Consider the following 27,876-nt stretch of genomic DNA (forward strand, 5'->3'; position numbering starts at 1 on the left):
CAGTTTTCGATAAATCTGCATCGTTCTCCTGGCACTCGCGCTGTCACCCGTCAAAACTGTCATCGTCGCCGCGGCTTCGCACCTGTCAACACACACCGAAACGCCACTCTCTGCTTCACTCTGCGGGTCCGTCAGTTTTTTCTCCGTCTTCTCGCTGTGGCTCGCTGGCCGATTCGCTTTTGGTGTTCCGCCGCGAAGCTCCCGTTAGCTTTGCTGGTTGCTGCTGCGTTTTTTTTCTCTCGACCGCGCGCGCGTCCCTGTGCCAAATGGCCGCTGCCCTCTAAATTGGAATTCTTTTGCGACGACGAGTGGCGGCGCACCTTCCGGAAGGCGTCTTGGTTTGTGCGTGCGTGACGGATTCGTGGGAAGAGGAGAAAGGTTGTCCCTGCCGGGGGGAAGTGCCCCGCAGCCCCGCGCAGTGAAAGTGATTTTGGAGGAGGAGGAGGAGGTGGAGTAGTGACAGGAGCAGAAAAGTGAACTAAATTTGGATTAAACAGTTTGTTATTGCTGGAAGGAAGAGAGGATTACCACCGGTGGAACCGTGTTTCGGAGAAGAACCTTCCCGCCACCGCCACAAAAGTTTTGCGGCGTTCCCCCCCAGGGAGATGACGAATCGCTTTTGGCAGGTGTAACGAAGAATTGCGACATTCACCCACAGACGGAATAAACAAATTTTCGGGCCGAGGAGGAGGGAGAGAACCTTTCCCGGAGGGCAGCGCCCCGCGCGGCCACCCCTTGTTTGCTAGAGGTCACACAGAAAGCATCATCGTCATCGTCGGAGAATGAGTTTCTTCACATCGTTCCAGGAGTTGCTGGTAAGTCGAGGCGGCGGGAACCTGTCCATCGCGTCCATCGGTCCTCGGGAACCATTTTCCAGTCCCTTTGATCTTGATTCGACCTCGATACAGTTCTTTTTTTTCGTGTGTATTTCTGTGCGCGCGGTTCCTGCCTGGATTCTATCGTGGGGACGGGGTGGCGGAGGGAGAGAGACTCTCCTGGAATCCGGGAGGGATTGGGTTTAGGAGGGGAAAAGGGAGGCAGAGTTCATTTTGGTTGTCGGAAAAAGTGTGTGCGCGAATTAATCGTGAGAAGGCACACAGCAGAGAGAGGAGGGAAGAAGGGCAGTGTTGCTAAATATTATTATTTTTTGGATTTTTTTTGCTGATATTTCCAAAATTCTTGCTGAGCCAGCCAATTTTTGCGCTTAAGCCAGCAAAAATCAAAACAAACATTTTTAAATTGTCTAATAAAAAACAATATTTTGAATAATCTTATATAAAAAAAAATAAAAATGAAAATTACAACCCATACTTTAAACATTTCAATAAAAAAAACAGTGTTTTAAAATGCATTTTATACCAGTCAAGTTGTTTTGCAATCATAATGATCATCAAGACGGATTTTCTTTCAAAATCACCTTTTTTACAATCTTCCGGACTTTCCTCAAAATGGTTTTAGCATAACTTTTGAGGTAATTAACTAATCTTCGAAATTTTCAATAGTCCCTGAGACGGATTTTTCGGTGCACACATCCACACCCAAACATACACACATAGACATTTGTTCAGTTTTTGTTTCTGAGTTTATATATATACGTGAAGGTGGGTCTACAAGGTCAAATTAAGAAGTTCATTTTTCGATTGATTTTATAGCCTTTATGACCTTTTTTTCCTTAATTCAAGTAACAAAAATGTTTCCGGCATATTTTTTAATAATAATTTATATCATTTGAACCAAAAATCATGTCCGCCTGGACTCATATTGCAAAATGGAAAAGGACGATGGAAGATATCGTTGACCCCGCAAATGAAGACGGTTTCTTGCTATTTTTCAAAAAAAAATAAAAAATAAAACCCAAACACTACATTTGTTTTTTGCTGTAATTTAGTGAAGTTTAACTAAATTTTCATCTACTGAAATTTCAGTAAACGAATCAGTAATTTAGATTTTACTGAATTCTCAGTTAACTGATATTAACACTTTGACAGATGATTTACTGAAATTTCAGTAAAATGGTTGTCAAAACAACTGATTTCAGCAAAGGAAATGTCAAATTATATTGCTGAAAATTCAGTAAGTCTCTTGTAGCAGTTTGACAGGTCATTTGCTGAAGATTCAGCAATCATTGCAAGTATTTCTAGGAGGGTGCTGTATCCTATCCTATCCCTCGTCTAGACCAGACCAAAATCCATGATAAAGCTGTCAGACCAAAGATTAAAAAGTAAACAATCTTGGTCTTTGACGTAGGTGCACACAAATCAAGAAATTAATATCTACAAAAAAAATCTATTAAATAACTGGTTTGGGCTGCAAAATGAAATGTACGCCAGAAAATGGTTTAAAAATGCGGCGTCCAGTACCCCGACAATTGAATAAGCAGTGAAGATCCTTATTCGTTACCTTTAAGTTTTGATCGCGTTTTCGGTTTACACCGGAACAATCTTAAAATTATTTATGCGGATTTGTGATCCCTCTCGTTCCATCATTCCCTTGGGTATTTCAGTTATCAAAATTTGATTTTGCTTGTCACTACAAATACTGTTATTAATTCATTTATTTCATCAATCGTCCAAACCTAAAAACAGCACAAAATTTGAAAAAAAAACAACACATTTGAAAGAGGATTTTTTCTCGGCAACATCCAAACAATAAGTCAGAAGTGTCAATTCCGTATTTGGCAAACATCCACCGTGTGACATATCAACTTCTTGGTATTGGAGTAGGGATGACCCTGATATGTCCATTTGTTCCCCGGACCAGTCTCACGGATTCCCGGTGGACACATTCAATTGATACAAATTCAAATGACTGTTAAAATTAAAAAGCAAAGAAACCTCATAAAAGTGACGTGTTTTATTCTTTTAGTGTATTTTTTCAGAAAGCACGTCTAATTTCCTCCAAGTTTGTCTATGACTGCTTTTTGATACGATGCAACGGCTTCAAGATACAGCAATTATAAAATATTTCAAACGAAAATTGAAGTTTTCTAAATCTCACCAAAACAACCCACCATTTTCTAATTACGATATCTCAGCAACTAATGGTCCGATTTTCAATATTAATGCATAAAACAGTCGTGAAAAGATCGAGTCTTTTCGAAAAAAATATTTTATTTTTTTTTAAATCAAGACTAACATTTTAAAATGGCCAAACATTGAATATTACGCCCAGTTAAAATGCTAGTCCTGATTTAAAATTTTTTTAAAATATTTTTTTCAAAGAGATCGAAAAATTTCACGAATGTGAATATTTTAACAATGAAAATCGAACCATTAGTTGCTGAGATAGCGACATTAGAAAATGGTGGGTTGTTTTGGTGAGATTTAGAAAACTTAAATTTTCAGGTTTCTTTTTCTTAAAGCGGCTCTATCTCAGCAACCCGAGGTCCAATCTTCAATGTGTCTTAGACTATTTTCTATTTTCTGAATTTTTCAAAAAAATATTTTTAACAAGTGGTCATTCCCATTCACTATTTTTTAAAATAGAAAAACTGCAAATATTTCGCTAAAATCAAACTTTCGGTGGCTATATCTTGAAAACGGAGCCCTTTATCAAAAATCTGTAAAGTACATTTCGATTGCAAATTCTATTTTGCATTAAAAAATAATGTCAAACTTGTTTTTGCATAAAACTTCGATTTTATCCAAAAATCACTATTTTTTTCAAAAACTCATAACTCGGCGGCCGATTTTTTGACCATGTTTCTCTATGGCTCAAAAGTTGCGCTTTGTCCCCTAAAACATATCAAAAAATTTCGAAAATAAAAAAATACGTATTTTGGGAAATTGAGTTTTTGCGAAAAAAGTTGATTTTTTCAATAGTCCTAAACAATATCTACAACTTTGCCCAAGACACCAAATTGATCAGAAAATTCACTCAAAAGTTACAGCTGTTTGAATATTTACATACCATTTTTGTATGGACAGCTGCCAAAATTGTATGGGGACTTGTATGGGTGAACCAATGACACAAAATAGCTTATTTGGTCATAGAGAAGGCCCCCATCAAGGTTTGAGCCAAATCAAAAAATACAAATAAAATCCATTTCCGGTTTTGGTAGAAAATTGCTCATAGGACCTTTAAAAAAACCCAAAATTTAATTTTTACTGTGGCATAAAAATACAAATTATATTCTTTTTTCGAAAAAAGTTGTTTGCGGTGCATTGGAATTTCATGAAAATTCAGAACATTTTTAAACTAGCCCTAACATGCTAAGTATGCAGATAAATGCATTTTAGATTGTTTTCAGTTGATTAGACTTCCATTTATGACAATTTTGTAGATTTTTGAAAAAATGGCCCTTTAGTATATTCTTTAAAGTTGTAATGCATCAAAATTTCTATAAAAATCTCTCTTTTACGATCATTTGAATGGAAGTAGCGCACCCTGCAGACCAAACCGTGTGAAAATAGGGTTGTTTGTACATTTTTCAAACTAACCTTCAAGTATCAATGATTAAATGTTGACCGATTTTGCTCATATTTAGCACAGAGTCCTAAAAAAACTCAAGGAACAATATTCAGCTTGTGGAGTGAGGCTCTGGAAAAAAAATCCCATATTCTGGACAATTGCAAATCGCCTATTATGGATGGCCCCTTGATAATTATAGAGCAATTCCAGCTCAAATCAGGATTTTTTCTGGTATTTTTGTACCCGACCCTCTCCGATTTCAATGAAACTTTGTAGACATGTTATCCTAGGCCTATATAAGCCATTTTTGTGTATATGGAGCCAAGAGTACTCGAAAATAACATTTGAGGAGGGCGTAAGGTATTTGCATATTTTTGTATTTTGTAATTTAAAAATTACTGTATCTCGAAGCCGTTGCGTCGTATCAAAAAGTGGTCAAAGACAAACTTGTAGGAAATTGGACGAGCTTTCTGAAAAAATACACTGAAACAAAAATACACGCCACATCTATGAGATTTTTTCATTTTTAAGTCTAAAACTTAAATTTAAAGGTGATGTCACGATTTTTTTTCGTTCAAAATTTTTGAGGAAATAGCCTAAAATGTTACCAAAAGACTGACGAAAAATGCAGGATGGTATTTCTCTCCTTAAAAATACAAAAATCATTTACTGAAACTGTTTTTTTTTTTGAAAAGTGGTCTAAACGTCAAAATATTCAATAACCAGTAATGGGAATCGATTCTAAAGACAATTTTACATAAAAGTCTCCATATAGACCATTGTCCTATGTCCAAACCGTGGGAAGATTCAGCGGTTTTAAAAATAAAAATGTTGAAAAAACGTTTTTTTGGTGGTTTTTGGCAATTTCTATATAACGGACTTGGTTTTTCAGTCTCGTAAATATTTTTACCAGAAAGCTCGTCCGATTTCCCATAAGTTTGCCTTCGACTGCATTTCATTTGGATGTAAGGGCTTACAGATATAAGCTTAATTGCATTGCTAATGACTGAAAATAGAATATTTTTTTCAGTGTGGTAGAAACTAGGATAGTAAATTTGCTTACGTAAATATGAAAACGATATAAATCAAAAAGCTGTCAAAGACAAACTTATGGGAAATTGGACGAGCTTTCCGGTAAAAATATTTATGAGACTGAAAAACCAAGTCTGTCATATAGAAATTGCCAAAAATAACAAAAAAACCATTTTTTCAACATTTTTATTTTTAAAACCGCTGTATCTTCCCAAGGATTGGACATAGGACAATGGTTAATATGGAGACTTTTATGTAAAATTGTCTGGAGATTCGATTCCCATTACTGGTTTTTAAAAATTTTGACGTTTAGACCACTTTTCAAAAAAACAGTTTTAGTTAATGATTTTTGTATTTTTTAGGAGAGACATACCATTCTGCATTTTTCGTCAGTCTTTTAGTGACATTTTAGGCTATTTCCTCAAAAATTTTGAACGAAAAAAAATCGTAAAATCACCTTTAAATTTAAGTTTTAGACTTAAAAATAAAAAAAATCTCATAGATGTGGCGTGTATTTATGTTTCAGTGTATTTTTTTTCAGAAAGTCCGTCCAATTTCCTACAAGTTTGTCTTTGTCCACTTTTTGATATTACGCAACGGCTTGCTTCGAGATACAGTAATTTTTAAATTACAAAATACAAAAATATTTAAATACCTTACGCCCTTCTCAAATGTTATTTTCGAGTACTATTGGCTTCATATACACAAAAATGGCTTATATAGGTCTAGGATAACATGTCTACAAAGTTTCATTGAAATCGGAGAGGGTTGGGTACAAAAGTACCAGAAAAATTCCTGATTTCCTGATTTGAGCTGGAATTGCTCTATATTTAGCATGATCTTGTTTAAAAACATTTTTTTGTGAACACTGGAGTTTTTTGGAAAAGGACAAAAACTGAAAATTTGGTTAATTGGACCTTTTTAAAAAAAATCCAGAAATATTGATGTACAGTACTGCAAAAATAATTTGTTTGATAAATGATTTTTTGTAATATTTTAAAAACTAATGATTGCAAAACAACTGGATCTATGTTAAAAACTGATGAAAACATGTAGTTTAAATTTTATATATTTTTTGCTTGTTCTTTTTTTGGGTTTGGACGATTGATGAAATAAATGTATAAATAACAGAACTGGAAACATTTTCAATGACAAGCAAAATCAAATTTTGATAACTGAAATACCAGCAACGATTGCTGAATCTTCAGCAAATGATCTGTCAAACTGCCACAAGAGAATTACTGATTTTTCAGCAAAATAATTTGACGTTTCTTTTGCTGAAATTTCAGTAAATCATCTGTCAAAGTGACATATATCAGTTAACTGAGAATTCAATAAAATCAAAATTACTGAATCGTTTACTGAAATTTCAGTAGATGAAAATTCAGTAAAAAAATTTGGTATGTAACGAATGACCAAAATTCGGCTAAAGTCACTTTTCAAAGAAACTGGCCTCACTGCTTCCCGTAATGAATGAATCATCCCGGTCATGATCGTCGTAGTAAACATTCTTACCAGGCGCCATTCATTCACACGTTCGCGTCTCTCTCTCTCTCTCTTTCATCGTTTACGCTGAAAAACACGACATACAGTACAGTTCATTCGCTTCATCGTGAACGCGCATGAATCCTTGCTCTGCTTTGTGGTGGGTGTTGGGATTGGGGTCGACGTCGAGTGCCTGCTCTGCTCTCCCTCTCGAGCAATAATAATTTGGAAAGTTTGAACAACGGCCATGCGACCCGTGCATGGGAGATCAGAACCAGTGGCACTGGACAGCGTTCCTCCTTCTCTTTTTGGGGGTTTTGGAAGGGGGGAGAGATACTTTTAATGGAATGGTTACGCAAGAGGTGCTTTGGAAAATCTGGATTTTTGCCTTCACAAGCTGCTTTTGGTCTAATATGTTTCTTGTTTTTTTTTCTTGAGTAGAAATTTTCTTTTTTTTTTGAAACTTATTTGCAATTAAATTATTTATAATTTATTAATTTGATGAAATTCAACTAAGGGACCATCCATAAACCACGTGGACACTTTAGGGGGGGGGGTATGGCGATTGTCCACGATCCATACAAAAATGTTTTTTTTTTGTATGGACAATTGTCCACGAAAGGGGGGGGGTAACAGATTCCCAAAAAAGTGTCCACGTGGTTTATGGATGGTCCCTAAACAATGAGCAAATCTCCCAAGAAAGTTAAATTTATTGGAAATTATTGTTTTGTACTTTTTGTTTCGTTTGAAACTTTGTGTGTATCTTTTCTATGAACAAAGATGACATTTTGCATCATTAGTCCATCCCTTCAAGTCTCCATTAAATTTCTGGCAAAAAAAAAACTGTTCAAATATTCGATAATCTGTACATTGAAACTTTTCTTATCGATCTGGAGTCTTCGGCAAAGTGGCAGGTATTGCTCGGTTTTGTATATATTTTAGATGACAAAATATGTCATTAGCGTGTCCCAAAAAAACACGAAGTCGAGGAATTCAATGTGCTCAGTTCTCAAATGATAGAAAATCATGTTAGAAACAACTTTCTCATACATGAAAACTGTCGGAAAAATCGTTTACCACGTTCCCTGGGCATTTTTTGAAAAAGTCAGTTTTTCGACAATTTCACAAAATCTGCTTAGAAAAATGGAAAATTTTAAAATTTCAAATAACCTATACCATTAAATGATGGTCTGTCGTCCAATAAACAAGTTAATGTATCGATTTGGCCTTCTAAAACCTTGTTTTTACTTTCCCGGTAGCTTTTATGTCGAAAAATACGAGTTTTTGCTTTACTTTTTTCAATCTTTTCCTCGGTATTGAACACAAAAATTTCCTCATATGTGAGAATACATGCATCTTGTAGGAAATTTTCCGCCGAAGATTTTCGTCTAAGCAACTTTGAAGTTTCATCAACTCTGAGCTGAGATATTCCAGTTTTTGTGAAGAAAGAATATTGAATATTTGAAAATGTTGATTTTAATCATCATTGGCATACAATATTAAGGATAATTTAAGCCTAATTTGAAGTGTGGCTGTATCGCATCTGTTTTTAAACATGATTGATTCATCCTTCAATACTAAGGGCCACCTGGTTTTGTTTTCTCATGGCACACTACGTGCTAAATCAATGAATTACTTTTAGCAAATAACTCATATTTAGAGCATTTTGCATTTAAACCAATCGATGCACGTTTGCTGTGTTTCCATGGATACAAATAAACAAATAACAAATTGATGCATCTGTGCTCTCTTATGCTATCTAGATAGGAAAACCAGTAAGCTTAGTACAAGAGCACAGAGGCATCGAAATATATGGTTCGATTGTACGGGGTTGACAATTGTCCACGCTCCATCCAAAAAAGTTTTTTTATGGACAATTGACCATGAGAAGGGAGGAGCTGAGATTTAAAAAAATGTCTACGTGATTAATGAATGGATCCCTATAGAATAAATTCCAAATATTAGTGATATTTTTAATTTACCTGAACATCGGATTTATCAACAGGAGTTATAAGAAGGAGTGTAAACGTTACGTTGTGGTTCAGATCACGGAAATGCGTACAATTGAACCTTATATTTGTTATTTGTTTATTTGTATCCATGGAAACACAGCAAACGTGCATCGATTGGTTTAAATGCAAAATGCTCTAAATATGAGTTATTTGCTAAAAGCAATTCATTGATTTAGCACGTAGTGTGCCATGAGAAAACAAAACCAGGTGGCCCTTAGTATTGAAGGATGAATCAATCATGTTTAAAAACAGATGCGATACAGCCGCACTTCAAATTAGGCTTAAATTATCCTTAATATTGTATGCCAATGATGATTAAAATCAACATTTTCAAATATTCAATATTCTTTTTCACAAAAACTGGAATATCTCAGCTCAGAGTTGATGAAACTTCAAAGTTGCTTAGACGAAAATCTTCGGCGGAAAATTTCCTACAAGATGCATGTATTCTCACATATGAGGAAATTTTGTGTTCAATACCGAGGAAAAGATTGAAAAAGTAAAGCAAAACTCGTATTTTTCGACATAAAAGCTACCGCAAGGTTTTAGAAGGCCAAATCGATACATTAACTTGTTTATTGGACGACAGACCATCATTTAATGGTATAGGTTATTTGAAATTTTAAAATTTTCCATTTTTTCTAAGCAGATTTTGTGAAATTGTCGAAAAAACTGACTTTTTTCAAAAAAATGCCCAGGGAACGTGGTAAACGATTTTTCCGACAGTTTTCATGTATGAGAAAGTTGTTTCTAACATGATTTTCTATCATTTGAGAACTGAGCACATTGAATTCCTCGACTTCGTGTTTTTTTGGGACACGCTGGTATGTCATCTATCGAGCAATCAATGGCAAGTTGGTTAAAATTGATTTAATAATGTTGCCATTTTTTCGAAAATAAAATTAAAATGATTTTTGAAAACAGGTAGAAAAATATTTTCAGATGTAAAATCAGATTTGCAATCGATAAGTTCTTTACAGAATGTTTGGATTTTTTTTTCAGAAAATCGAATTTGTACAATTTCTAGAGTTTTTTTTTTATTTTCCATAAATTCCTTGATATTTATGGTTTCTATTTTTTTTTAAATTTATTAAATTAATTTTGTTTTTTGAGTTTCTTTAATTTCTTACAGTTTTTGAATGCCTTAAATTTTTTATTTTAATTTGATACTATGTTTTTTTTTTAATTTACTTGAATTTCTTGACTCTTAAATTTCCTAAATTCTTTAAATGTTTCGAATTTTTGGATTTTCTTTTGATTTCCAAATTTTCTGAATTTATTTATTTCCTTGAATTTCTTAGGAAATTTGGTTGAATTCATCAAAATCGATTAGATTTGTAGAATTTCTTAAAATAGTTGAATTACCTGAGTTTTTAAAATTCTTCAGTTTATTAAATGTATTAAATTTTTTAGTTTTTATTTTCTTTCCGTTTTTTTTAATTTTAAAATTTCTAAGAAAATAAATATTTTTTTTATTTATAATTCTTTAGCTGTTATGAATTTTTGAAATGTCTTGAATTTTTTGGTTTGCTTGTTTATTTTCAATTTTTGAAGTTTTTTGCATTTCCAGATTTTCTGAATTTGTTGAACATTCAAGTATTAAAATGATTTTTTTTTCGCTGAAAAAAAAACTTTTTGTGGTACTTTGGAACGCAGGAAAATGCATTTCTTATTGTTTCAGTTGATAAGAGCTCTATTTCCATGAAATTTTGAAGGGTATGATTTTTTTGCCCCCTGATTTTTTGAACCAATTTTGAAGACCCGAGGAGGGGGGATGGGGGGGGGGGGGGGGGTTGGATATTGGGTTATATAAACTTTGAAAAATATTTGCAACGGCCTTATTTTTTTTAAAATAAAAAAAATCAATTTCTTTAAATCTTAAAATGTTTTGAATTTCTTAATTTCAAGAGTTTTTTTTTTGAGTAGGTCATATAAACACATGAAAGACAAAAGCTTATAGGACATTTTAAAAAATAAATCCAAGATTTGTTTACCTGTTTGTTTTGGGACTTTGGGATTTTTTTTTTTATTTCATGATTTTCTGAACAAATTGATTTGTTTAAATTTGTTGATTTTCTTAGTGAATCGATTTGTGGAATTTCTTGAAATGATTGAATTACTTAAATTTTTTATATTAGTAAAATTTATTAAATTTCTTAGTTTAAATTTTTTTAAATTATCTTGAATTTTGTGTTTTTTTTTTCAATTTCTTCAATTTCTAAAAATATTTTTATTTGCTTCTTAATTTTATTGAATCGTTTCAATGTCTTGGATTTTTTGATTTTTTGAATTTCTGCAGTTTTTTTTATTTGCATATTTTTTAAATTTATTTACTGTCTTATTTTTTTTTGATTTTTTTGTTTGCTTGAAATACTAAAAATAAATCATTTTTTTGAATTTATTAAAATCGTTAAATCATCTGAGTTTCTTGTGTTTCTGAAATTTCTTGAATTTATTATAAGTCTTTTATTTCTTTTTTTATTTTCTTATGTAATTATTAATTATTAAATTCTTGCTTGATTTGAAAAAAAAAATCCAAAATTTCCTAAATTTTAATTTACTTATATTTTTTCAATTGCAGTTATTCCATTGTTTTTTATTTTTGTAGATTTTCTGAATTTATTTTTTTATTGGTTTTTCTTTATTTGCTTAGTTTAATAATAATCAATAATCTTCTTGAATTTCTAAAAAATGTTGAATTATCTGAGTTTCTTCAATTTATTGAGTTTCCTAATTTTACGAATTTATCAATTGTCTTGAATGTCTTAAATTTCCTTATTTTGATTTTTCTTTTTTTTTATTTATCAAATTTCCATTCTTTTAAATTTTCTTAACTTTTTTGAATTTATTTTTAATTTTGATTTTCCTTCTTATTTTTTGAATATCATTAATTTCAAAAAAATATTTAAATCTTCTAAAATCTCCTGATTTGTTTTTAATTTTTGAAATGTTTTGAATTTCCTTGGGCATGAGTAAGGATCTTGTCGCCGCTAGCGGGTTGGCTCAATTATAAAATTAAATATTGATAATATTACCCAATTATCCGGCCAACACTTGCGATCGGATCTCTACATTGTGTCTAGGTGTAAATTCCTAGCTAGGAGTGATCAGTGTTAGAGATGGTCCCAGGGCTTAAGTAGGAGTTCATTGAAGCAAATAGTCTCCCCTCCCTTTTAAATTGAAAAAATGAACTCTGAAAACAAGCGCTTACTCACAATAAACAGATGCCTCTTCTAGGCCTGGTAGGGCTGCAGAAAACATAGATCTATAAGTATATTATAAGCTGTGTATTATTTTGATATGTCAAAATTTCCATAGAGTCTCGGTCAATCAATAATGTAATGACATCGGACAAAATTCGTTAATCTGTTGAACTAACGGTTGACGGATTATGGTTGTATCTACCATTGTTGCGAATCGAGGGTCTACTGGAGCCTTGACGATCAAATGGAGCCTAACATTTCAAAAGGGCGCATGGGTTTTGTGAACAAGAGTGTGTCTCCTTCACTTAAATGACAGTTTACATAAGGTATTATAGAGATACACTCTTGTTTGCAAAGCTTGTGTGCAAACTTATGAACTGTTCATTTATGTTTATTGGTTTTGGAAGCGGCAAGGCTGGTTTAAAAAGGTCCTTTACCTTATTTGGCGTTGTAATAAAACATTTAAGGATTTGAGATTAAATTTACATTCAGGCAGTTTAGTTTAGGTTGTTGATTAAAGTTAGTTAGGTTTCCGTAGATGAATAATTGGATTTGAATTATAGTTGATTTGGTCGAAGTGTCTGTTTCTATTTGTAATGTACGACAGGATTACTGACAGACGCGACAGGTCGGCAGTTAGTTTTCATCTTTTGCTCTCTAGTATTTTTTTTATTTCCTTTAAATTTGGAATACATCATAGGTTTCTTTAGTATAGATCTCCGATAAGTTACATTTTTTTTATTTAATTAACTAATAATTTAATTTATTCCGGGCCTATTTACTTTGAACCACAATTTAAGATTTTCTTTTCCCTGCTTGCCATACAATTTTGAAATCAATGATTAGAGTATTTAGGATAATTATTTTCAACATTACAATATTTATCTGTTTGTTATCTCCACATTACTTTCTATAACAGGTTTTAAAAAGAATACTTTCTGTTGTTACATAAGCCTTTTGCTTGTTCAACAGACAATTTAGAAATGTTAGGTGTTAAGCGGAATTAAGCTAGACCATTTAGAAATTTAGAAGTGCATTTAGGTTTAGGCACACTTATTTTAACCATGAGCTTCAGTTTTATTTTTATTATTATTTAGAGAAGATTTGTAGGGTTTATTGTCCCTAATGAGTTCGTTCCTTAGAAATTAGGAGAAAAAAGATACTGCCGCCACCTTTGTTTAATATTTGCAGGTACCCAGCCTCATCAGCGGAGCTGGTCAAAGGATGACCAGGTCAAATTCGTTACTGACCAATTCCGACATCAACTGGCGAAGGTGATCTAGGACATCTGACGGCGGTTGCGGGGTCGTCCTCTCAAAAGCTAAGTAACAAATCAGTAAAGTAATCGTATTACAGGCCTGCCTATTATGGTCATGTTGAATACGATTAACTACAACACTAACCATTTAAACTTTCAGCAAACAAGACTTATGACGGACGTGACAAGACGAGGGCCTGTTAAGCTTTTAAACATTGTTTTCTGTTGTTTTCTTTGCTTCTGATAATTAATTACTTTCGTTGATTGATTGTAAACCTCAACATATAAATTCATTTTGATAACTTTGCGTTTGTTGGGATGGTTTAATAATCGGTTAGTAAAGGTCCATTTGTGCGTGGATAGTGTACTCCGTTCGCTAGGGTTCCTTGGAGTCAGTTCTGTGGGGTTTAACAGTCTCGACAGTTTAAACCTATAGCGCTGATTTTGGGAAGCTCGTGCGAACGGGGTTTTAATGAACATTGGGGGCGGCGATTGAGCACGAAGTTTTGATTTAGCTTATTTACATCATTACACGATTACATACTCTCACAAACACAATCTCATTTTAACCTACCCAATCATGTCCTCAATCCCCGCTCCCATGGAGTGCGAGCGATCCGCATGTGATTGACACGACCATTACCGTTCCTTTACACAACCGGACTTGGACTGACTTGATCCTGGCTATCCCACCTCGATCCGCAAAAAAAAAAAAAAAAATGAAATGTTTTGAATTTCAAAACAAATATTATGGCTTGTTTTTATTGTATTTCTAAAACAAATGGATTCTCAGATTTTATATATTTAGACATTTCCTTAAATTTCAATGAATTAATTTCTTGATTTTTTAAAATGGTTAAAATACCCGAGTTTCTTAATAATAATCAATGAATTTAATTTTTTTAATTTTTATATTCTTTTTTAATTTCTTGAATTAATTTTTTTTTCAATTTTTGTTCATTTTCAAAATATATAAAATGTCTTAAATTTTTCGAATTACTCCAATTTTTGTTTTTTTTAATCGTTTTGAACTTCTTTTGAAAAAATTGCACTTTTTTTTGTATTACGAGAGTAACTAATCATATTTATTTTCTTATATTTGTGGTTTTTCTTATTTGACTTCAATGCATATTTTTTTTAGTTTCTACATTTATTTTATCTTGATTTTCTTTATTTTGGTTTCGAATTTCTAAAATTTCCTGTACCTTGAAATTTCCAAAATTTCAGATTTTTATGAATTTATTGATTTTTTTTTTGATTTTTTTAATTCTTAATTTTTTATTTTTTTAGTAATAGTAATAGTAATTTTACTTGGCAACGATAACCTGTTGGTTAGACTTTTTATCAGGGCAAGGATGGATGGATTTTGTTTTTTCTTTGAATCGCTGGAAATTATTGCATTTCTTTAAAATCTTAAATTTCCACACACATAGATTTTTTTTACCAAATAATTTCAAAGTGTCAAGCTTGTTGACGTTAGTCTGTCAAAAAACAAAAAAAAAATACATAAAAGCATGAATCATGTGTTTATGTTACAGACATGACCAATCTGACAAAAAACATTGTTGATAAAAAATACCAAAAAATCGTTAAATAAAAATCAAATCAACTAACATTTTCCCCCTCTTCTTCTTCTTCCAGGACTTTGACCACTCCACCAACCTGAATGGCTTCCACTTCTCCAACAGCCTGTTCGGCTTCGACTCGAATTCGCTGCCAACGCTGGAGAACCTGCCCCCACCGGTTCCGACGACTCCGCTGGCCCCGCCCCCCACTACGCTAGACCTGCCCCCACCGCCAGCCTACTCTCCACTGCGCAATCCCTCCCCGCTGCTGGAAACGCCCACCAAGGCGTTGACCCCGCTAACGCCACAACTCTCGCCGGAAGTGCACTACAATCATCACGTGCCCCAGCTGCAGCCACCTTCGGTGGCCACGCCCGCATCCGCAATGCCCGCCCCCATCGTGTCCAAGTTCCAGCTCAAGGTCACGCCCAACAACGAGATCTACGTCTTGAACGAGTCGGGCACGTTCTGCGAGCTGGCCGGAAGCTTCGTTCCGTTGTCGCCGTTGAAAGGCTCGCCGGAAAGGGTACTCGAGGAGGCGGTGCCGGAACCCGCCCCCAAAACGCTGTTCTGCGTCGAGCGAAGTGGCCTCAAGCGGCCACTTTCCCCCTCGGACCGCCGGTACGGCGCGTCCGGAATATTCCACGTGCGTGGGTCGCCCAGCAAGAAGAAATCTACCTCGGCCGGCGCTGGCGCCGATGGCCACGGGTCGGCCCAGCCGGAGGGCGCCAAACTGGTCGTCTCGAACGTCATCAACAACGGGCTGATCGTCAACAAGAAGCACCTGTCGACGACGGGGGAGGAAGCGATGGCACCGACGACGGTGGCCGTCACCACGCCGGAACGGCGCATCATGCGGCCAAAGAAGCGCAAGAGGAAAATCCCACCGAAAGCGGCGGTCACGCTGGAAGCGAAGCTGGAACCGCCGAACGGGCGGATCGTGACGAAGGTGGTCCCCAATAACACCCTCAACTTTTCCGGCATCAAGGAGAAGGCCGCGCAGGAAGCGATCTTTACGGAAAAGGTGCCGGAAGTGGTGGTGGTGCCGCCGCCACCGAAGAAGAACGGACTGAATGGGACCAGTTTGGGGACGGTTGTGGCGGCGGCGGCGAAGGAGGTTAGCAGGGAGGAGCAGCAGCTGCCGGAGGTGCAGGAGATAAGGGTGGGCGGGTCGGAGGAGGGGGCGGTCGTCGCGCCGACCAGTCCGAGCAGTCCGGTGGAGCTGAAGGTCGTGGCGGATTTGGTCATGGACAAGGAGGTGTTTGGGCATATCTCGTTGCTGAAGTGAGTATTGCAAAATTCACTACAGGCTACTCTAACATTTAAGGATCGAAAAAGCGCTTCCCTAACACGGATGTGAACTTCAAGTAGCTAGCATGCTAGAAGGGGCAGATGTTACAGACATAACCTTCTAAACGATGAATTCCGGACGCAGAAAAGTAAACAGGATTTAAATTATTGTATAGGTTCTGTCATATTCAGTTAACGGCAGTTCCAAACCCTTGCTTGCGCAGGACGACTTGCAACGTGTTGCTGAGAAGTGTGATTGGATACGCATTTTTGATGCAAAAATCCTATTAATCGGTCTACTTCGATTCTCACTGAAGCCAAAGCTCGTGTTCTATTTACTGTTGACGAACTTAGCTGTTTTTTTCCTTGCTTGCCAAAACTGGGACAGAAAGGATTACCCCCTATTGTTTTGTTTTAGATTTTCCAAGATTCTTCAACTTTATGTTAGAAATTTGTCCGAAGTTTCACCAGAGTATGGTTTCAAAATAAATGATATTGCCCCTCATGATGTAATGCCGATCAGCTCTCTAGCAGTGTAGTGATGTTTATAAGAACTATTTTACAATACATTTGTATAGCATTTTTTACCCTGGATTTTCCGTGAGAATTTCAAAACTGTCTGCGATGGGATAAAGCTTCCTAAACCTAGCAGCCGTGTGTGATTCAATTGTTTCCTGTGATGGCCAAAGGACTGTTCCTTGAAGTAAACAAGTAAACAATAAATTGAAATATCATTTATTGCTTTTGCCTTCCTCACCTTACTGAGGAAAGGCTATAAAATCACTCGAAAAATGAACTTCTTAATTTGACCTCGTAGACCCACCTTCACGTATACCTATCGACTCAGAATCAAATTCTGAGCAAATGTCTGTGTGTGTGTGTGTGTGTGTGTGTGTGTGTGTGTGTGTGTGTGTGTGTGTGTAGGGATGTGGGTCTGTGCACCAAAAAATATGCACTCAATTATCTTAGCACTGGCTTAACCGATTTGGACCGTTTTGGTCTCATTCGATTCGTCTTGGGGTCCCATAAGTCCCTATTGAAAATTATGAAGTTTAGTAAAGTACTTCAAAAGTTATGCTAAAAAAACGTTTTGGCGTATGTCCGGAAGATTGTAAAAAGGGTGGTTTTTGTAAGAACCCCTGTCATGTTATACATTTTCAGAAAGGTATTAAAAAGACCTTTCCAATGAGCCCAAAACATTGAAGATCTGATAACTCTATCAAAAGTTATTAGCACTTAAGTGTTATTTATACACTTTTTGGAGGCCGGATCTCATATATTTCAATGAAAATGATGTCCGGGTCCATCATGCGACCCATCGTTAGTTAGATAATCAAAAGACCTTTCAAATGAGCCTAAAACATCAAGAATCTAACAACCCTATTAAAAGTTATTGGCACTTAAGTGTTATTTATATACTTTTTAGAGGTTTGATTTCAGATATTGTGATAAAAATATTGTCTGAATCTTCCATGCGAACTATCGTTGGATAGGTTTTTTTTATTAGACCTTGCCGATGAGCCAGAAATATTGATGGTCTGCGAACCATTTCAAAAGAAATGAGTAATAAAGTTGATTTCTTAAACATGTTAAGGGGGAATGGTGCTATTTTTACTGAATGTATTGACTTTATGAATATGAGGAAGGCACCAACCACCTAAAGGTGGATTAAGTAACGTTTTTATATTTTAAACACGAACAATTATTTTAAAATTTCAACTTACATTATTTTTGGGCCAAACATGTTTTTATTCATAATTTTAGAATTTGTGTCATAATTTTAAGCATAAAAAATGTTTTTTTCATAAAAATCGATCAATTTACCGATTATTAGGCTGGTACAAATATTTTTAAAAGTTTTGTCACCCCCCCCCTTCAAAATTGGCCCGAAAAATCAGGGGGCAAAAAAAATATTTTTACAATAAACTTCAAAATTTCAATGAAAATTCAAGTGCAACCAGCTGAAATCAAATTAAAATACATTCTTCTGCGTTTAAAATCATTTTTAGCATGTTTGGGTTTATTAAAAAATCTTAAGATTTTTTGAAAATTTTCGATGCAAAATCTTTTTTTTCGATACAATTTTTGTTTTGGCAGATCTTAGATTTTTTGAAAACTAATGATTGCTAAACAACTGAACAAGTGTAAAATGCATTTTAAAACACTTTTTTCATTTAAATGTGAAGACTATGGCTTGTTATTTAAATTTTTATATTTTTTTATTTTTTGCCCCCTTGACCTTGGCCAGGGCCGAGGGACAAAAACTTTTTTAAATATTTGCATCGGCCTTATCACGTTTTCAATATGATTTCGAACAACATTTGCAAATAAATTGATTAAAACCCGTCGAATTCAAATAGAGATATCTAAAAATAGACACCGATAGACACGGAGATATTTTCAGAAAATGTAGTTGAAAGTGTGTACTTTCAGGTGCGTTGTTCGGTTTTGCGCCAAAATTCACCATTTTGAAAACACATAGCAACTTGAAAATAGGCTAAAAATCACTTAAAAATGGTTATAACTCCTCAATAAAGGCTCAAAACATTTTGCTGTCTTCGGCAAAGATGTGTAATTTTACGTCATAAACAACTCTTCAGAACATAGCAGGCCGCTAAAAAGCTAACATTTAAAGTTATCACCAAAGAAGTGCTTTTTGGACCATTTTTGCAAAAATGGCGTAAATCTCGAGTAGATTAAGAGCTACAAATTTCGACAAACTTTCATGAAATTTTCTCCTCTACAACTTTGCCGAAGACACCAAAGCCCTACAACGCCATCCAACAAAGTTGGTTTTTGGTTGACACCCTGGAAGGTCGTCACCCTGTATGTCAATAACTTCAAAAGATAGCCCTTACAAGTACAACAACTCTTGCGAAGACACCATTTGGCTAGGACGTCAAATTTCTTCCACTTAATTTTGCCATCCCGAACACTGTGAATTGGAGTGAAAAATTTCAATATAAAGAAAAAATATTGCTGACAAATATTACCTTTCATCACTTCTCCAACATCAAAAGTACACTCCATGGACACTCCGACAGCCTAAAAATGCTACCAAGCATTTTTAAAATATTCGAAAATTTTGGTCAAATTTATTGATAGCGGTGAACAATTGGCGTGGGTCATGAAGAAAATGTGCATAAGAGTTATTTAATTTGGTTATAGACGAAGTTTTTTTTTAATTTGGTTTAAAACTTTTGAAGAAAATGGGCTTATCTTTTAGATATCTTTTCTATATTTTTTGATTTATGAATAAGTTATCTTAAAAACTGCCATAGATATATTTTTGCGTTAACATTTTTGAAATAACTAAAATTTACTTGTGCTGGTATCCAGAAATACAATTGTCTCTTATTTTACTTATTATTCTTTTGGTGCAAATGATTGAAAATTTTGGAAAATTAAATTAACTTTCCTGTACAGCATTATTTTCAAATAAGAAAATTTGTCGTTAATTTGAAGCAAATTTTGAGGTTCCTTTAAATTCCAATGTTTAGAAATTTGAATGACGAAAAATTTCAATTTTATTCAAACGGTGCACTTTATCAAAATTTCACTAAAGTACTTTTTGATTGTAAATTCGATTTTACATCGAAAAATTAAGTTGATACATTTTTGTGAACAATATTTCGATTTTTTGGAAAAAATCTGTATTGATTCAAAAAATCATAACTCGGTCAAAGATTTTTTGCCCATTCTGGAAATTTCTGCAGGGGTGCATGGAGCGCGAACAAGAGCTGATTCAGCGACAATCATGGGTTGTAACAATCTGCGATCGTAACAACCTCTGACTGAAAGTTTATTTTTTATCTCGAGAGAGAAAACCCTCATGACTCTCTCGAGTCGTCTCTTGTAACAACCCGCGACTCAACTTTTGCTGTCGCACAGAGAGCGCTACCGATTGCTTTTCCTAGCACTCACTGAAGGTGGAACCCAGTGAGCGCCGGGGTGGTCTTGTCGGCGCGAATTTCCTCATTGGTTACTGTGATTTGCGCGCCACGTGTTTTCTTTTTGCTTGCTTACGCAATGCAATTCTAGCAAGAGTTTTAATGTTTCTTTTTAAAGCTTCTATAAGAAATTGGCTTGATTGTTTACAGGACATATAAAAAAAACCTCACGATTTTTATGCAATATTCTTGAAAAAGGCGAGAAAAGATAACTTTTTAAACAGCACCAAGGAACGGATTCAGTGTACAGGGTGTATTTTATAGCACATGTTAGCCTTTCGGAAGCCTACAAACCTCGTGGCTCGTGGTCATGACCACTTATAGTACCAATGGCTAGCATCTTGTATTTTGATACAGACTTTCACACCCGGGTCACCTAAGTGTGAAAGTATGGTTCGGGGAGATGAAGCCGAATTGCTGCGCTTTAATTCGAACCAGCGACTTTTGGGATAGTTAGTCCAGTAAATTCGGATATGAGTCGGCTCTTTTACGACAATTTGCGGTGTGATTTGAAATACAGAGTATCAAAAAAGTGTCCGTGCCGCCCTCTCCTTTGAAGCTGCATATTGGCCCTATTTAATAGTTTCTTCACAAATTTCATGGCGTGGTACAGTATGTACCCAAGTAGCACACTTTGTTCGCCAAAAGATTTCCGAACTTGTTGTTGAACTCATTTACTATGTTTTCCCAACGTCCCTGAGAACTCTTGAACGCTGGAAAAAGCGCACGTTTTTCTGTTGTTGAACATCTCTTAACCCGTTAGAAATGTGCGTGGTTTAATTAAGTTTTACCAGCGCACGTCCTACTTGCATAGAGAACGTTTGTTGAACATGTCATAAGAACTCTTGAATATAAGATTCTGAACCGGGTTGGATAACGTCGTTAGAACTGTTTAGCAACATTCTGCCTTTAAGATTCAGGAGGGAGTTAGGCAAACATTTTTATAACCGTTCAAGAACATATCGTGGCAGACAAGAATGTTTAACAGGCTTTTCATAAAATATGTTCAAGGTGTTCGCTCAAAAGTTATTTTTTCTTCATTTAATCCTTTATTTGTGAGAAATGTCGCTTTGCGATATTTAACTACCAGTTTTTTTGTAATTTTTTAGTTTGGACAGGGATACGCTATTTATGAATGATGGATAATAAAAAAATATCAACCATAAAAAAATCATTCAATTTCTTAATTATGCCTTTGGGATTTTTTTTTTCAATTATGTTTGAGTGCTAATTAACATCGCTTGCTACTACTACTACTCTACTACTGCTGCTGGTTCCCGGTGCTGCATTTTCAGGTTTCCTTTTTGATGAAGAATGAATGCTCAGGGCAAGTATCGAACTCAAGATCACTCCAAATGTCAAGTCCGGGCGCGCGTCTGCTTTTTTCCACGAGGGGTTATGTTGGATGAGCAGGCCTAAACGTCAATAAGAAGTCTGCGATCATCTAGGTTTTACCAAGTTCACTAACAGTTTGCCAAAACTTCTTTCGAACATAAGCTGTTTCTATTTTTAGAACTATCCTTGCTTGTTTCGTCAACATGTCCTTGCTCGGTGTTTAGAACACGAACGCGAACTTCACATAAACAACTAGTTTACGAGAAATCCCAGCCGAAGCCAAAGGTCAAATCTACTATGTTATCACGTTTAGCAAACTGAAATGAAACATCATGTCTGCAAATGTCATTTTGCTTTTCGAGTTCTACAAGCATGTTGCATTGAGGTCAGAATAAACTTCAAAATAAACTGTTCGTAACCCGTTGCTAGATTTGGCATTTGTGTTACACAGCCATGTTGAACAATGTTTTTTTGGTCAAAATGTGAACAATTGACCAATTTTTTTGACACTTGTTCAATAATTAACGAATAAAAACACTTATGCAGCAATTGTTGAACAACAAAATAAAGAGCGATGTTTTTCTTGCTACTTGGGTATTTCACCAAAAACAACTTATTGCTTTAAAGATTTCCAAAACGATCTTTAAAAATCCCCTTCCCAAATATTTGAACCCTAGCATTGTTGTTAAATTAGAGGAATTTAAACTATTCTCAGTATCGTACATATCAATTTATCAAAAAGACGAAGTTCAAAGTTGTGACCATTTGATGCAAATCAACACTCAAAGTTAAAATCACTCTTTGTACTAAAACAGATATAAAAATATTAAAAAAAAAACTGATTTTCAGAATAAACCCAAATTATCTAAATACGCTGAACTTAAAAAAAAATTATTTATGATTGTTTCCAGATCATTGTAACTATTTTTTTTTCAAAAATTGTATTTAAAAACGTTACTTAATCCACCTTAAGGTGGTTGGTGCCTTCCTCACACTGAAAAAACCCAATTCTCGAAATCGTGAAATAAATTCACGAATGCGAGAACCACGAAGGAATATATTCACGTTTATAGTGCAAATGCACCATACTCATGAATAAATTCGTTCGTGGTTCTCACATTCGTGAACTTAATTCACGATTACGAGAATTGATTTTTTTCTGTGCACATTCAAGTTATATTTTAGGTTTTATTTACAAATTATTTAAGAGTTTTTTTTTGAATAGGCCAAATACTATCAAAAACAAACATTAACTAAACAAGATAAATGCTAATTAACATTCCAACGCCCAAGGCTTCAAAAAAGTTGGAACGGTAACTTCAACTCAATGGTTCTCGGGCATAACTCAACCAATCAAGATGATTCTTCTTTCCAGTGATTTGTTAGGATGTCTAGATGATTCTAGAACTTTGCAGAACTTAATTTGATCAAATCTGTATTTTTTGCGATCAAAAACATCGTTCCAACTTTTTTTTTTGCATGTGACAAAAATCGCCAAAAATTCCGCGGAGGTAGTCGTTTTAAAAAAGGTGGAACGATGTTTTTGGTCGCAGAAATTACAGATTTGTTCAAATCAAGTTCTGCAAAATTTTAGGATCATCTAGACATTCTTACAAATCACTGGAAACAAGAATTGTCCCGATTGGTTGAGTAATGCCCGAGAACCAGCGAGTTGAAGTTACCGTTCCACTTTTTCTGGGAGGCTTGGGCGTCCGCGTAAGTTGGGCATGCGTTGGGCGTTCCAGTGTTAAAAAACTAAAAAAGGAAACAAGAAAAACATAAAACAAGTGAAGTAAAGTTTTTCGTAGAACAAAAGTTGCTCAAAATGACTTTTTTCAAAAAAAAATTGCAGTAGAGGGTTAAGGAGATTGACTTTCAGGTGAATGGTCTATTGTATTGGTCAAGAATGAGGTAATAATACAGTAGTATACGGGACCATCCACAAATCCGCAAACCACGTTGACACTTTAGGAGGGGTTGCCGATTGCCCACGCTCCATACAAAAAAGATTTTATTTGTATGGAAATTGTCTACGATAGGGGGGGGGGGGGGGGGTCCACGTGGTTTGTGGATGGTCCCGACAGTAAACAGTATCTTATAAGAATGTAACGAATCATTTACTTCCTGATTCCATACATTTGTCCCTCAATTTCTAAATGAAAAAAGTTTTTCAAACAATAAATCAAACTACTTTTTACGAAAAGAAGTAATTGAGAAGGAATACTAATATTTCCCTAAAATATGTCGAAACTTGGCATTAATGCCAATCGTTTGAAAACTAGAAATACAGGGTTAGGGTTAAATAAAACTGAAATGTTATAGGATTATGTACAAAAAAAAAAACCCCCGTTGCTTATTTGTTTGGAGGTAATTCTTGTCGGAAGCGCTTCACCAGATCACGCATTATTATGCAGTTAACAGCTTGTGCAACTTTGTTCAACCTTTACTTTAAATTTAACTGAATTAACACACAAACACGAACACGTTCTTTGAGCTAAAACAAACGGAAACGCATTCAACGTGCCCATGCAGTTTTAATGAATTTTACGCACTCCAGAAATAAGTAATCTATTTAATTCATTTATTATAATCGTTCATATTAAAACTAATCGTTCTCGAATACATTAAATGTTAAATACAATTATTCTCAATAAAACCGTATAATCGTGGTCCTGCCCTTAAACACCAAAATCGTCTCTTGTAACAATCATGGATTGTTACAAGTCGCGATTTTTGGAAATCGCTCTCCGCTCGCGATTCAAGATTCGTTACGGTCTCAAATAAACAAACCCCTTGACGACGCGAAGCGGGTGAGATCCACCCAGTGGATGATTGTGAACGATCGCTTTGGTGTGAGTTCCTTCTTGGTTACACAGCGGGACTAGCAACGCGTTGTTTTTCTTGAGAACAGTGGCGCTTACTGTGTGTGTATATCTTCACTCATTGATCGCGCGAAGCGATTTTTAAGCGACCCTGAATTTCTGAAAAGTTGGCATTTGATGTCCTTTAAAACACATCAGAAAATAAAAAAAATAAAAATAGTGTTTTTTTTTTGTATAAATCAAGTTTTAATGACAAAAAGTGAAATTGAAAACCACCAAAAAATTTTTTACCGTGTATCATTTTTTTTTCAGTGTAGTCCATATCCATACCTACAACTTTGCAGAAGACACCAAATCGATCAAAAAATTCCTTCAAAAGATACTGATTTTCGAATTTTCATAAATCATTTTTGTATGGAAAGTAGGGTGCCCAGAATATTTTCCTCAAAACCTCGCTCCACAAGCTGAATATTGTTTTTTGGGCTATTTTAGGACGCTGGGTCAAATATGAACAAAATCGGTCTACATTTACCCATTGATACTCCAAGGTGAAGTTTGTATGGGACCATCCATAAACCACGTGGACAATTTGGGGGTATGGGGATTGTCCACGCTCCATACAAAAAGTTTTTTTGTATGGACAATTGTCCACGAGGGGGGGGGGGGGGTTGAGATTTCCAAAAAAGTGTCCACGTGGTTTGTGGATGGTCCCTATGGGAAAAATCGAAAAAATGTATGGAAAACCAAATTTTCTACAGTTTGGTCTGCACGGTGTGCTACTTCCATCCAAATATTCCCAAACGTGAGATTCTTATTGAAAATTAAATGCTCTACAACTTTGTAGAACACACCAATGCCGTAAAACTCGATCCTGAAAAGTTATTAGCGTTTCAAAAAAGTTATTTTTGTATGAAAAACATTTTTTTCACCAACTTTAGGCTCGGGTATCAATGGGTTAATCTCAACCAATTTCGCTCAAAATTTGCACAGATGCTTAAAATAATCCAAAAAAACAATTTTTGCTTGTGGAGCAGGGGGTCATTTTTTTCTGGGCACCCTAATGGACAGCTGTCAAATTTGTATGGAAAATTATATGGACAAACTAATGACTTCTTTGGTCATAACGAAGGCACCAAAAAAGTTTCAGCCGGATTAAAAAATACAAAAATTAAAATAAAAAAAAAAGATCGATTTCGTAGAGAACTGCTCCCATACATCATTGCGCTTCCCAAACACAGATGTGAACTTCAAGCACCTAAAATTCATGTATAGTTGCCAAGTTATCGAATGCCATGACGGTTATGATTGTGACTTTTGTTCTTTGCCATTTTTAACACAATCACCAAGAAGATTATTCCTCATGGAATAATGTTAACATCAGTTTTCCGTATGTTTTCGTATTGCCCACTGAAATTTGAATCTCTCAGTAAATCCAGTTTTTTCTTTACTCCACACTTTTTCTACGCTTTTCGTCAATGTCGTAATATCCTATTATGATACAATTGTAAACAGGTTCAGTGTTCCAGTGGTTTACGAATTATTGCTTCGTTGGACTAGCGATAAAATGCTTCCGTTGAATCCTTCCGCGGTACGGAGTCTCTTGAGCCATTCATTTCCATCATGCTGATATGGCAGATGGAAGCCGAAATTCCATTGTTGTTGAGGGGTATGTCATCTGCTTTCGGTAAGTCCGGAACTGTTAGGAAGATGATACGGAGAAATCTCTTTTTCTCATCGTGGTTCAAACTTTAGTTGTTGTATCAACATGTGGTTGACGGAACTAGATTTAATATTAGTTCAACTGTCATAATATGGGAAGTCCATGGCTACTTCGATCCTGGGATTTGCAACATTTGAACACTGACTGATGGTTTTTAACCCTTTCCCTCCCCATTTCAGCACCTCCCCGGACCGCGGCAAAACCGTCATCTACCAGAACCCGGTCACGAGCCGGAACGTCATCTACAGCATCCTGAACCCCAAGTCGCTGAACCTGGCGCTGGCCGGCGTCGACCGGTCCACGACGGCAACGCTAACCCTGCAGCCTCACCGCGGTGGCCGCAAACCTAAAAAGCGCGGCCGCAAGCCAAAGGCTTCCGTTGAGAACAACGGCGGCGTGGAGCAGGAAGGCGCTTCCGCGGTGCCCGCGGCGGAGCCGCTCGACCCGTCCGTCCCGGTGATGGTGACGCGATCCGGTCGGTTAAGCAAACCGCCTCGCTACGCGAACAACTTCTTCCAGAACATGAAGCAGAAGGGGTTGGAGCCTTCGGCTCCGCTGGATCCGCCTCCACCGCCACCGCCACTGCCTCCGCCGCTGCTGCCGGATCCGGAAACGGCGGAAAAGTTGCCCAACTTTTCCGCGGCGCTCAACTCGGTTGAGGAGCAGCAGCAGAAGGTCGAGCAGGTTCAGAAGCGCAAGATGACCGTTCCGCTGCAGTACCGGTGTGCGACCTGCAACAAGATCTACCTGGGCAAGCGGATGCAGAGGCACCTGCAAAAGTACCCGAGTCACAACTCGGCCGAGGGGGAACGGGGGGAGGGTGGAGAGGCGGGCGCAGCCCGCAAGGACAAAGAGGAAAAGTCGACGTATTTGTACAAGCACTTGTTCGACCTGCTGCAGCGGTTCACCGAGAAGGACAAGGGCCGGATCATGCTGAAGGAGATCAGCAACTTTGTGGACTTTGTGCGGGCGTTGATCCCGCGCCTCATCACGAACGACGAGCAGAACTCCACCGTCGAGTACATCGACCACAACGTGGCGGACGTGCTGCGGCTCAACCACGGCAAGTACCGCCTCAAGCTGTCCTCCCTCGCGGAAGAGTACGAGAAGCTGAACCTCACGGTGAACCTGCTAGACGGCGATCACGACGAAGTCGCCCCACCCAACCCCCACCCCCCAATCACGAGCACCCCGAACGCGGACCGCGCCACCTTCTCCTTCAACGCGGACGACCTCCTCAACCAGTCCAGCTCGTTTCCCAGCCTGACGACGCTGATGCACGAACACCACGTGCTGAACACGATGCTGGCACCCGCCACCAACAACAATCACTACTTGTACAACAACAATGTGCCCCAGCAGCAGCAGCTGACTCAACCACAACAACACTACACTCACAATCACCATCACCATCTCAACAGCTTGCCGGCAGTGTTGCAGGAAGAGCCGGTCGTGGTGAGTCAGCCGCTGGCGGGGCTGTGCAAGAGTCCGGTGCAGCATCACCACCATCTGAATCATCATCACGGGGCGGCGTCGGCGGGGATGGTCAATATGGCGCTGAATTTGTACTGAAGAAGTTGGGGGGAGAATTGTGCATGGAACTACAAATTACTTGTAATGGGACAACACAAAACAGAGCAAGCTTTTCTCGAAGGAAGAGAAATCTTTGAAAAGGGGAGAAACACACAACACAACAAAACAATAATACAAAGCAGAATGGTTTTAAATTGAGTCTAATCAGTATACAAAGAAAAAAAAAGGATAATAAATTAATTGAATGATATAGTAGAAAAA

General features: G+C 36.4%; 1 protein-coding gene across 1 annotated transcript; it reads left to right on the plus strand.

Moving 5' to 3' along the window:
* The first annotated feature begins 75 nt into the window (after positions 1-75).
* Positions 76-27,876, plus strand: LOC6054301 (proteoglycan 4). Its single transcript, XM_038260855.1, has 3 exons — positions 76-815; positions 15,042-16,249; positions 26,262-27,876. Exons 1-3 carry the CDS (start codon positions 783-785, stop codon positions 27,652-27,654), a joined length of 2,634 nt encoding a protein of 877 aa, XP_038116783.1. The 5' UTR covers positions 76-782; the 3' UTR covers positions 27,655-27,876.

Source organism: Culex quinquefasciatus, chromosome 1 (assembly GCF_015732765.1).
Source record: "Culex quinquefasciatus strain JHB chromosome 1, VPISU_Cqui_1.0_pri_paternal, whole genome shotgun sequence".
Classification (NCBI taxonomy): domain Eukaryota; kingdom Metazoa; phylum Arthropoda; class Insecta; order Diptera; family Culicidae; genus Culex; species Culex quinquefasciatus.

Bases quoted from the DNA above. Each gene is read 5' to 3' on its own strand.
- LOC6054301 (XM_038260855.1), top strand. From the start codon at position 783: ATGAGTTTCTTCACATCGTTCCAGGAGTTGCTG. The intron at 816-15,041 runs GTAAGTCGAGGC...TTCTTCTTCCAG, and splicing joins CATCGTTCCAGGAGTTGCTG to GACTTTGACCACTCCACCAA. The intron at 16,250-26,261 runs GTGAGTATTGCA...TCCCCATTTCAG, and splicing joins GGGCATATCTCGTTGCTGAA to CACCTCCCCGGACCGCGGCA.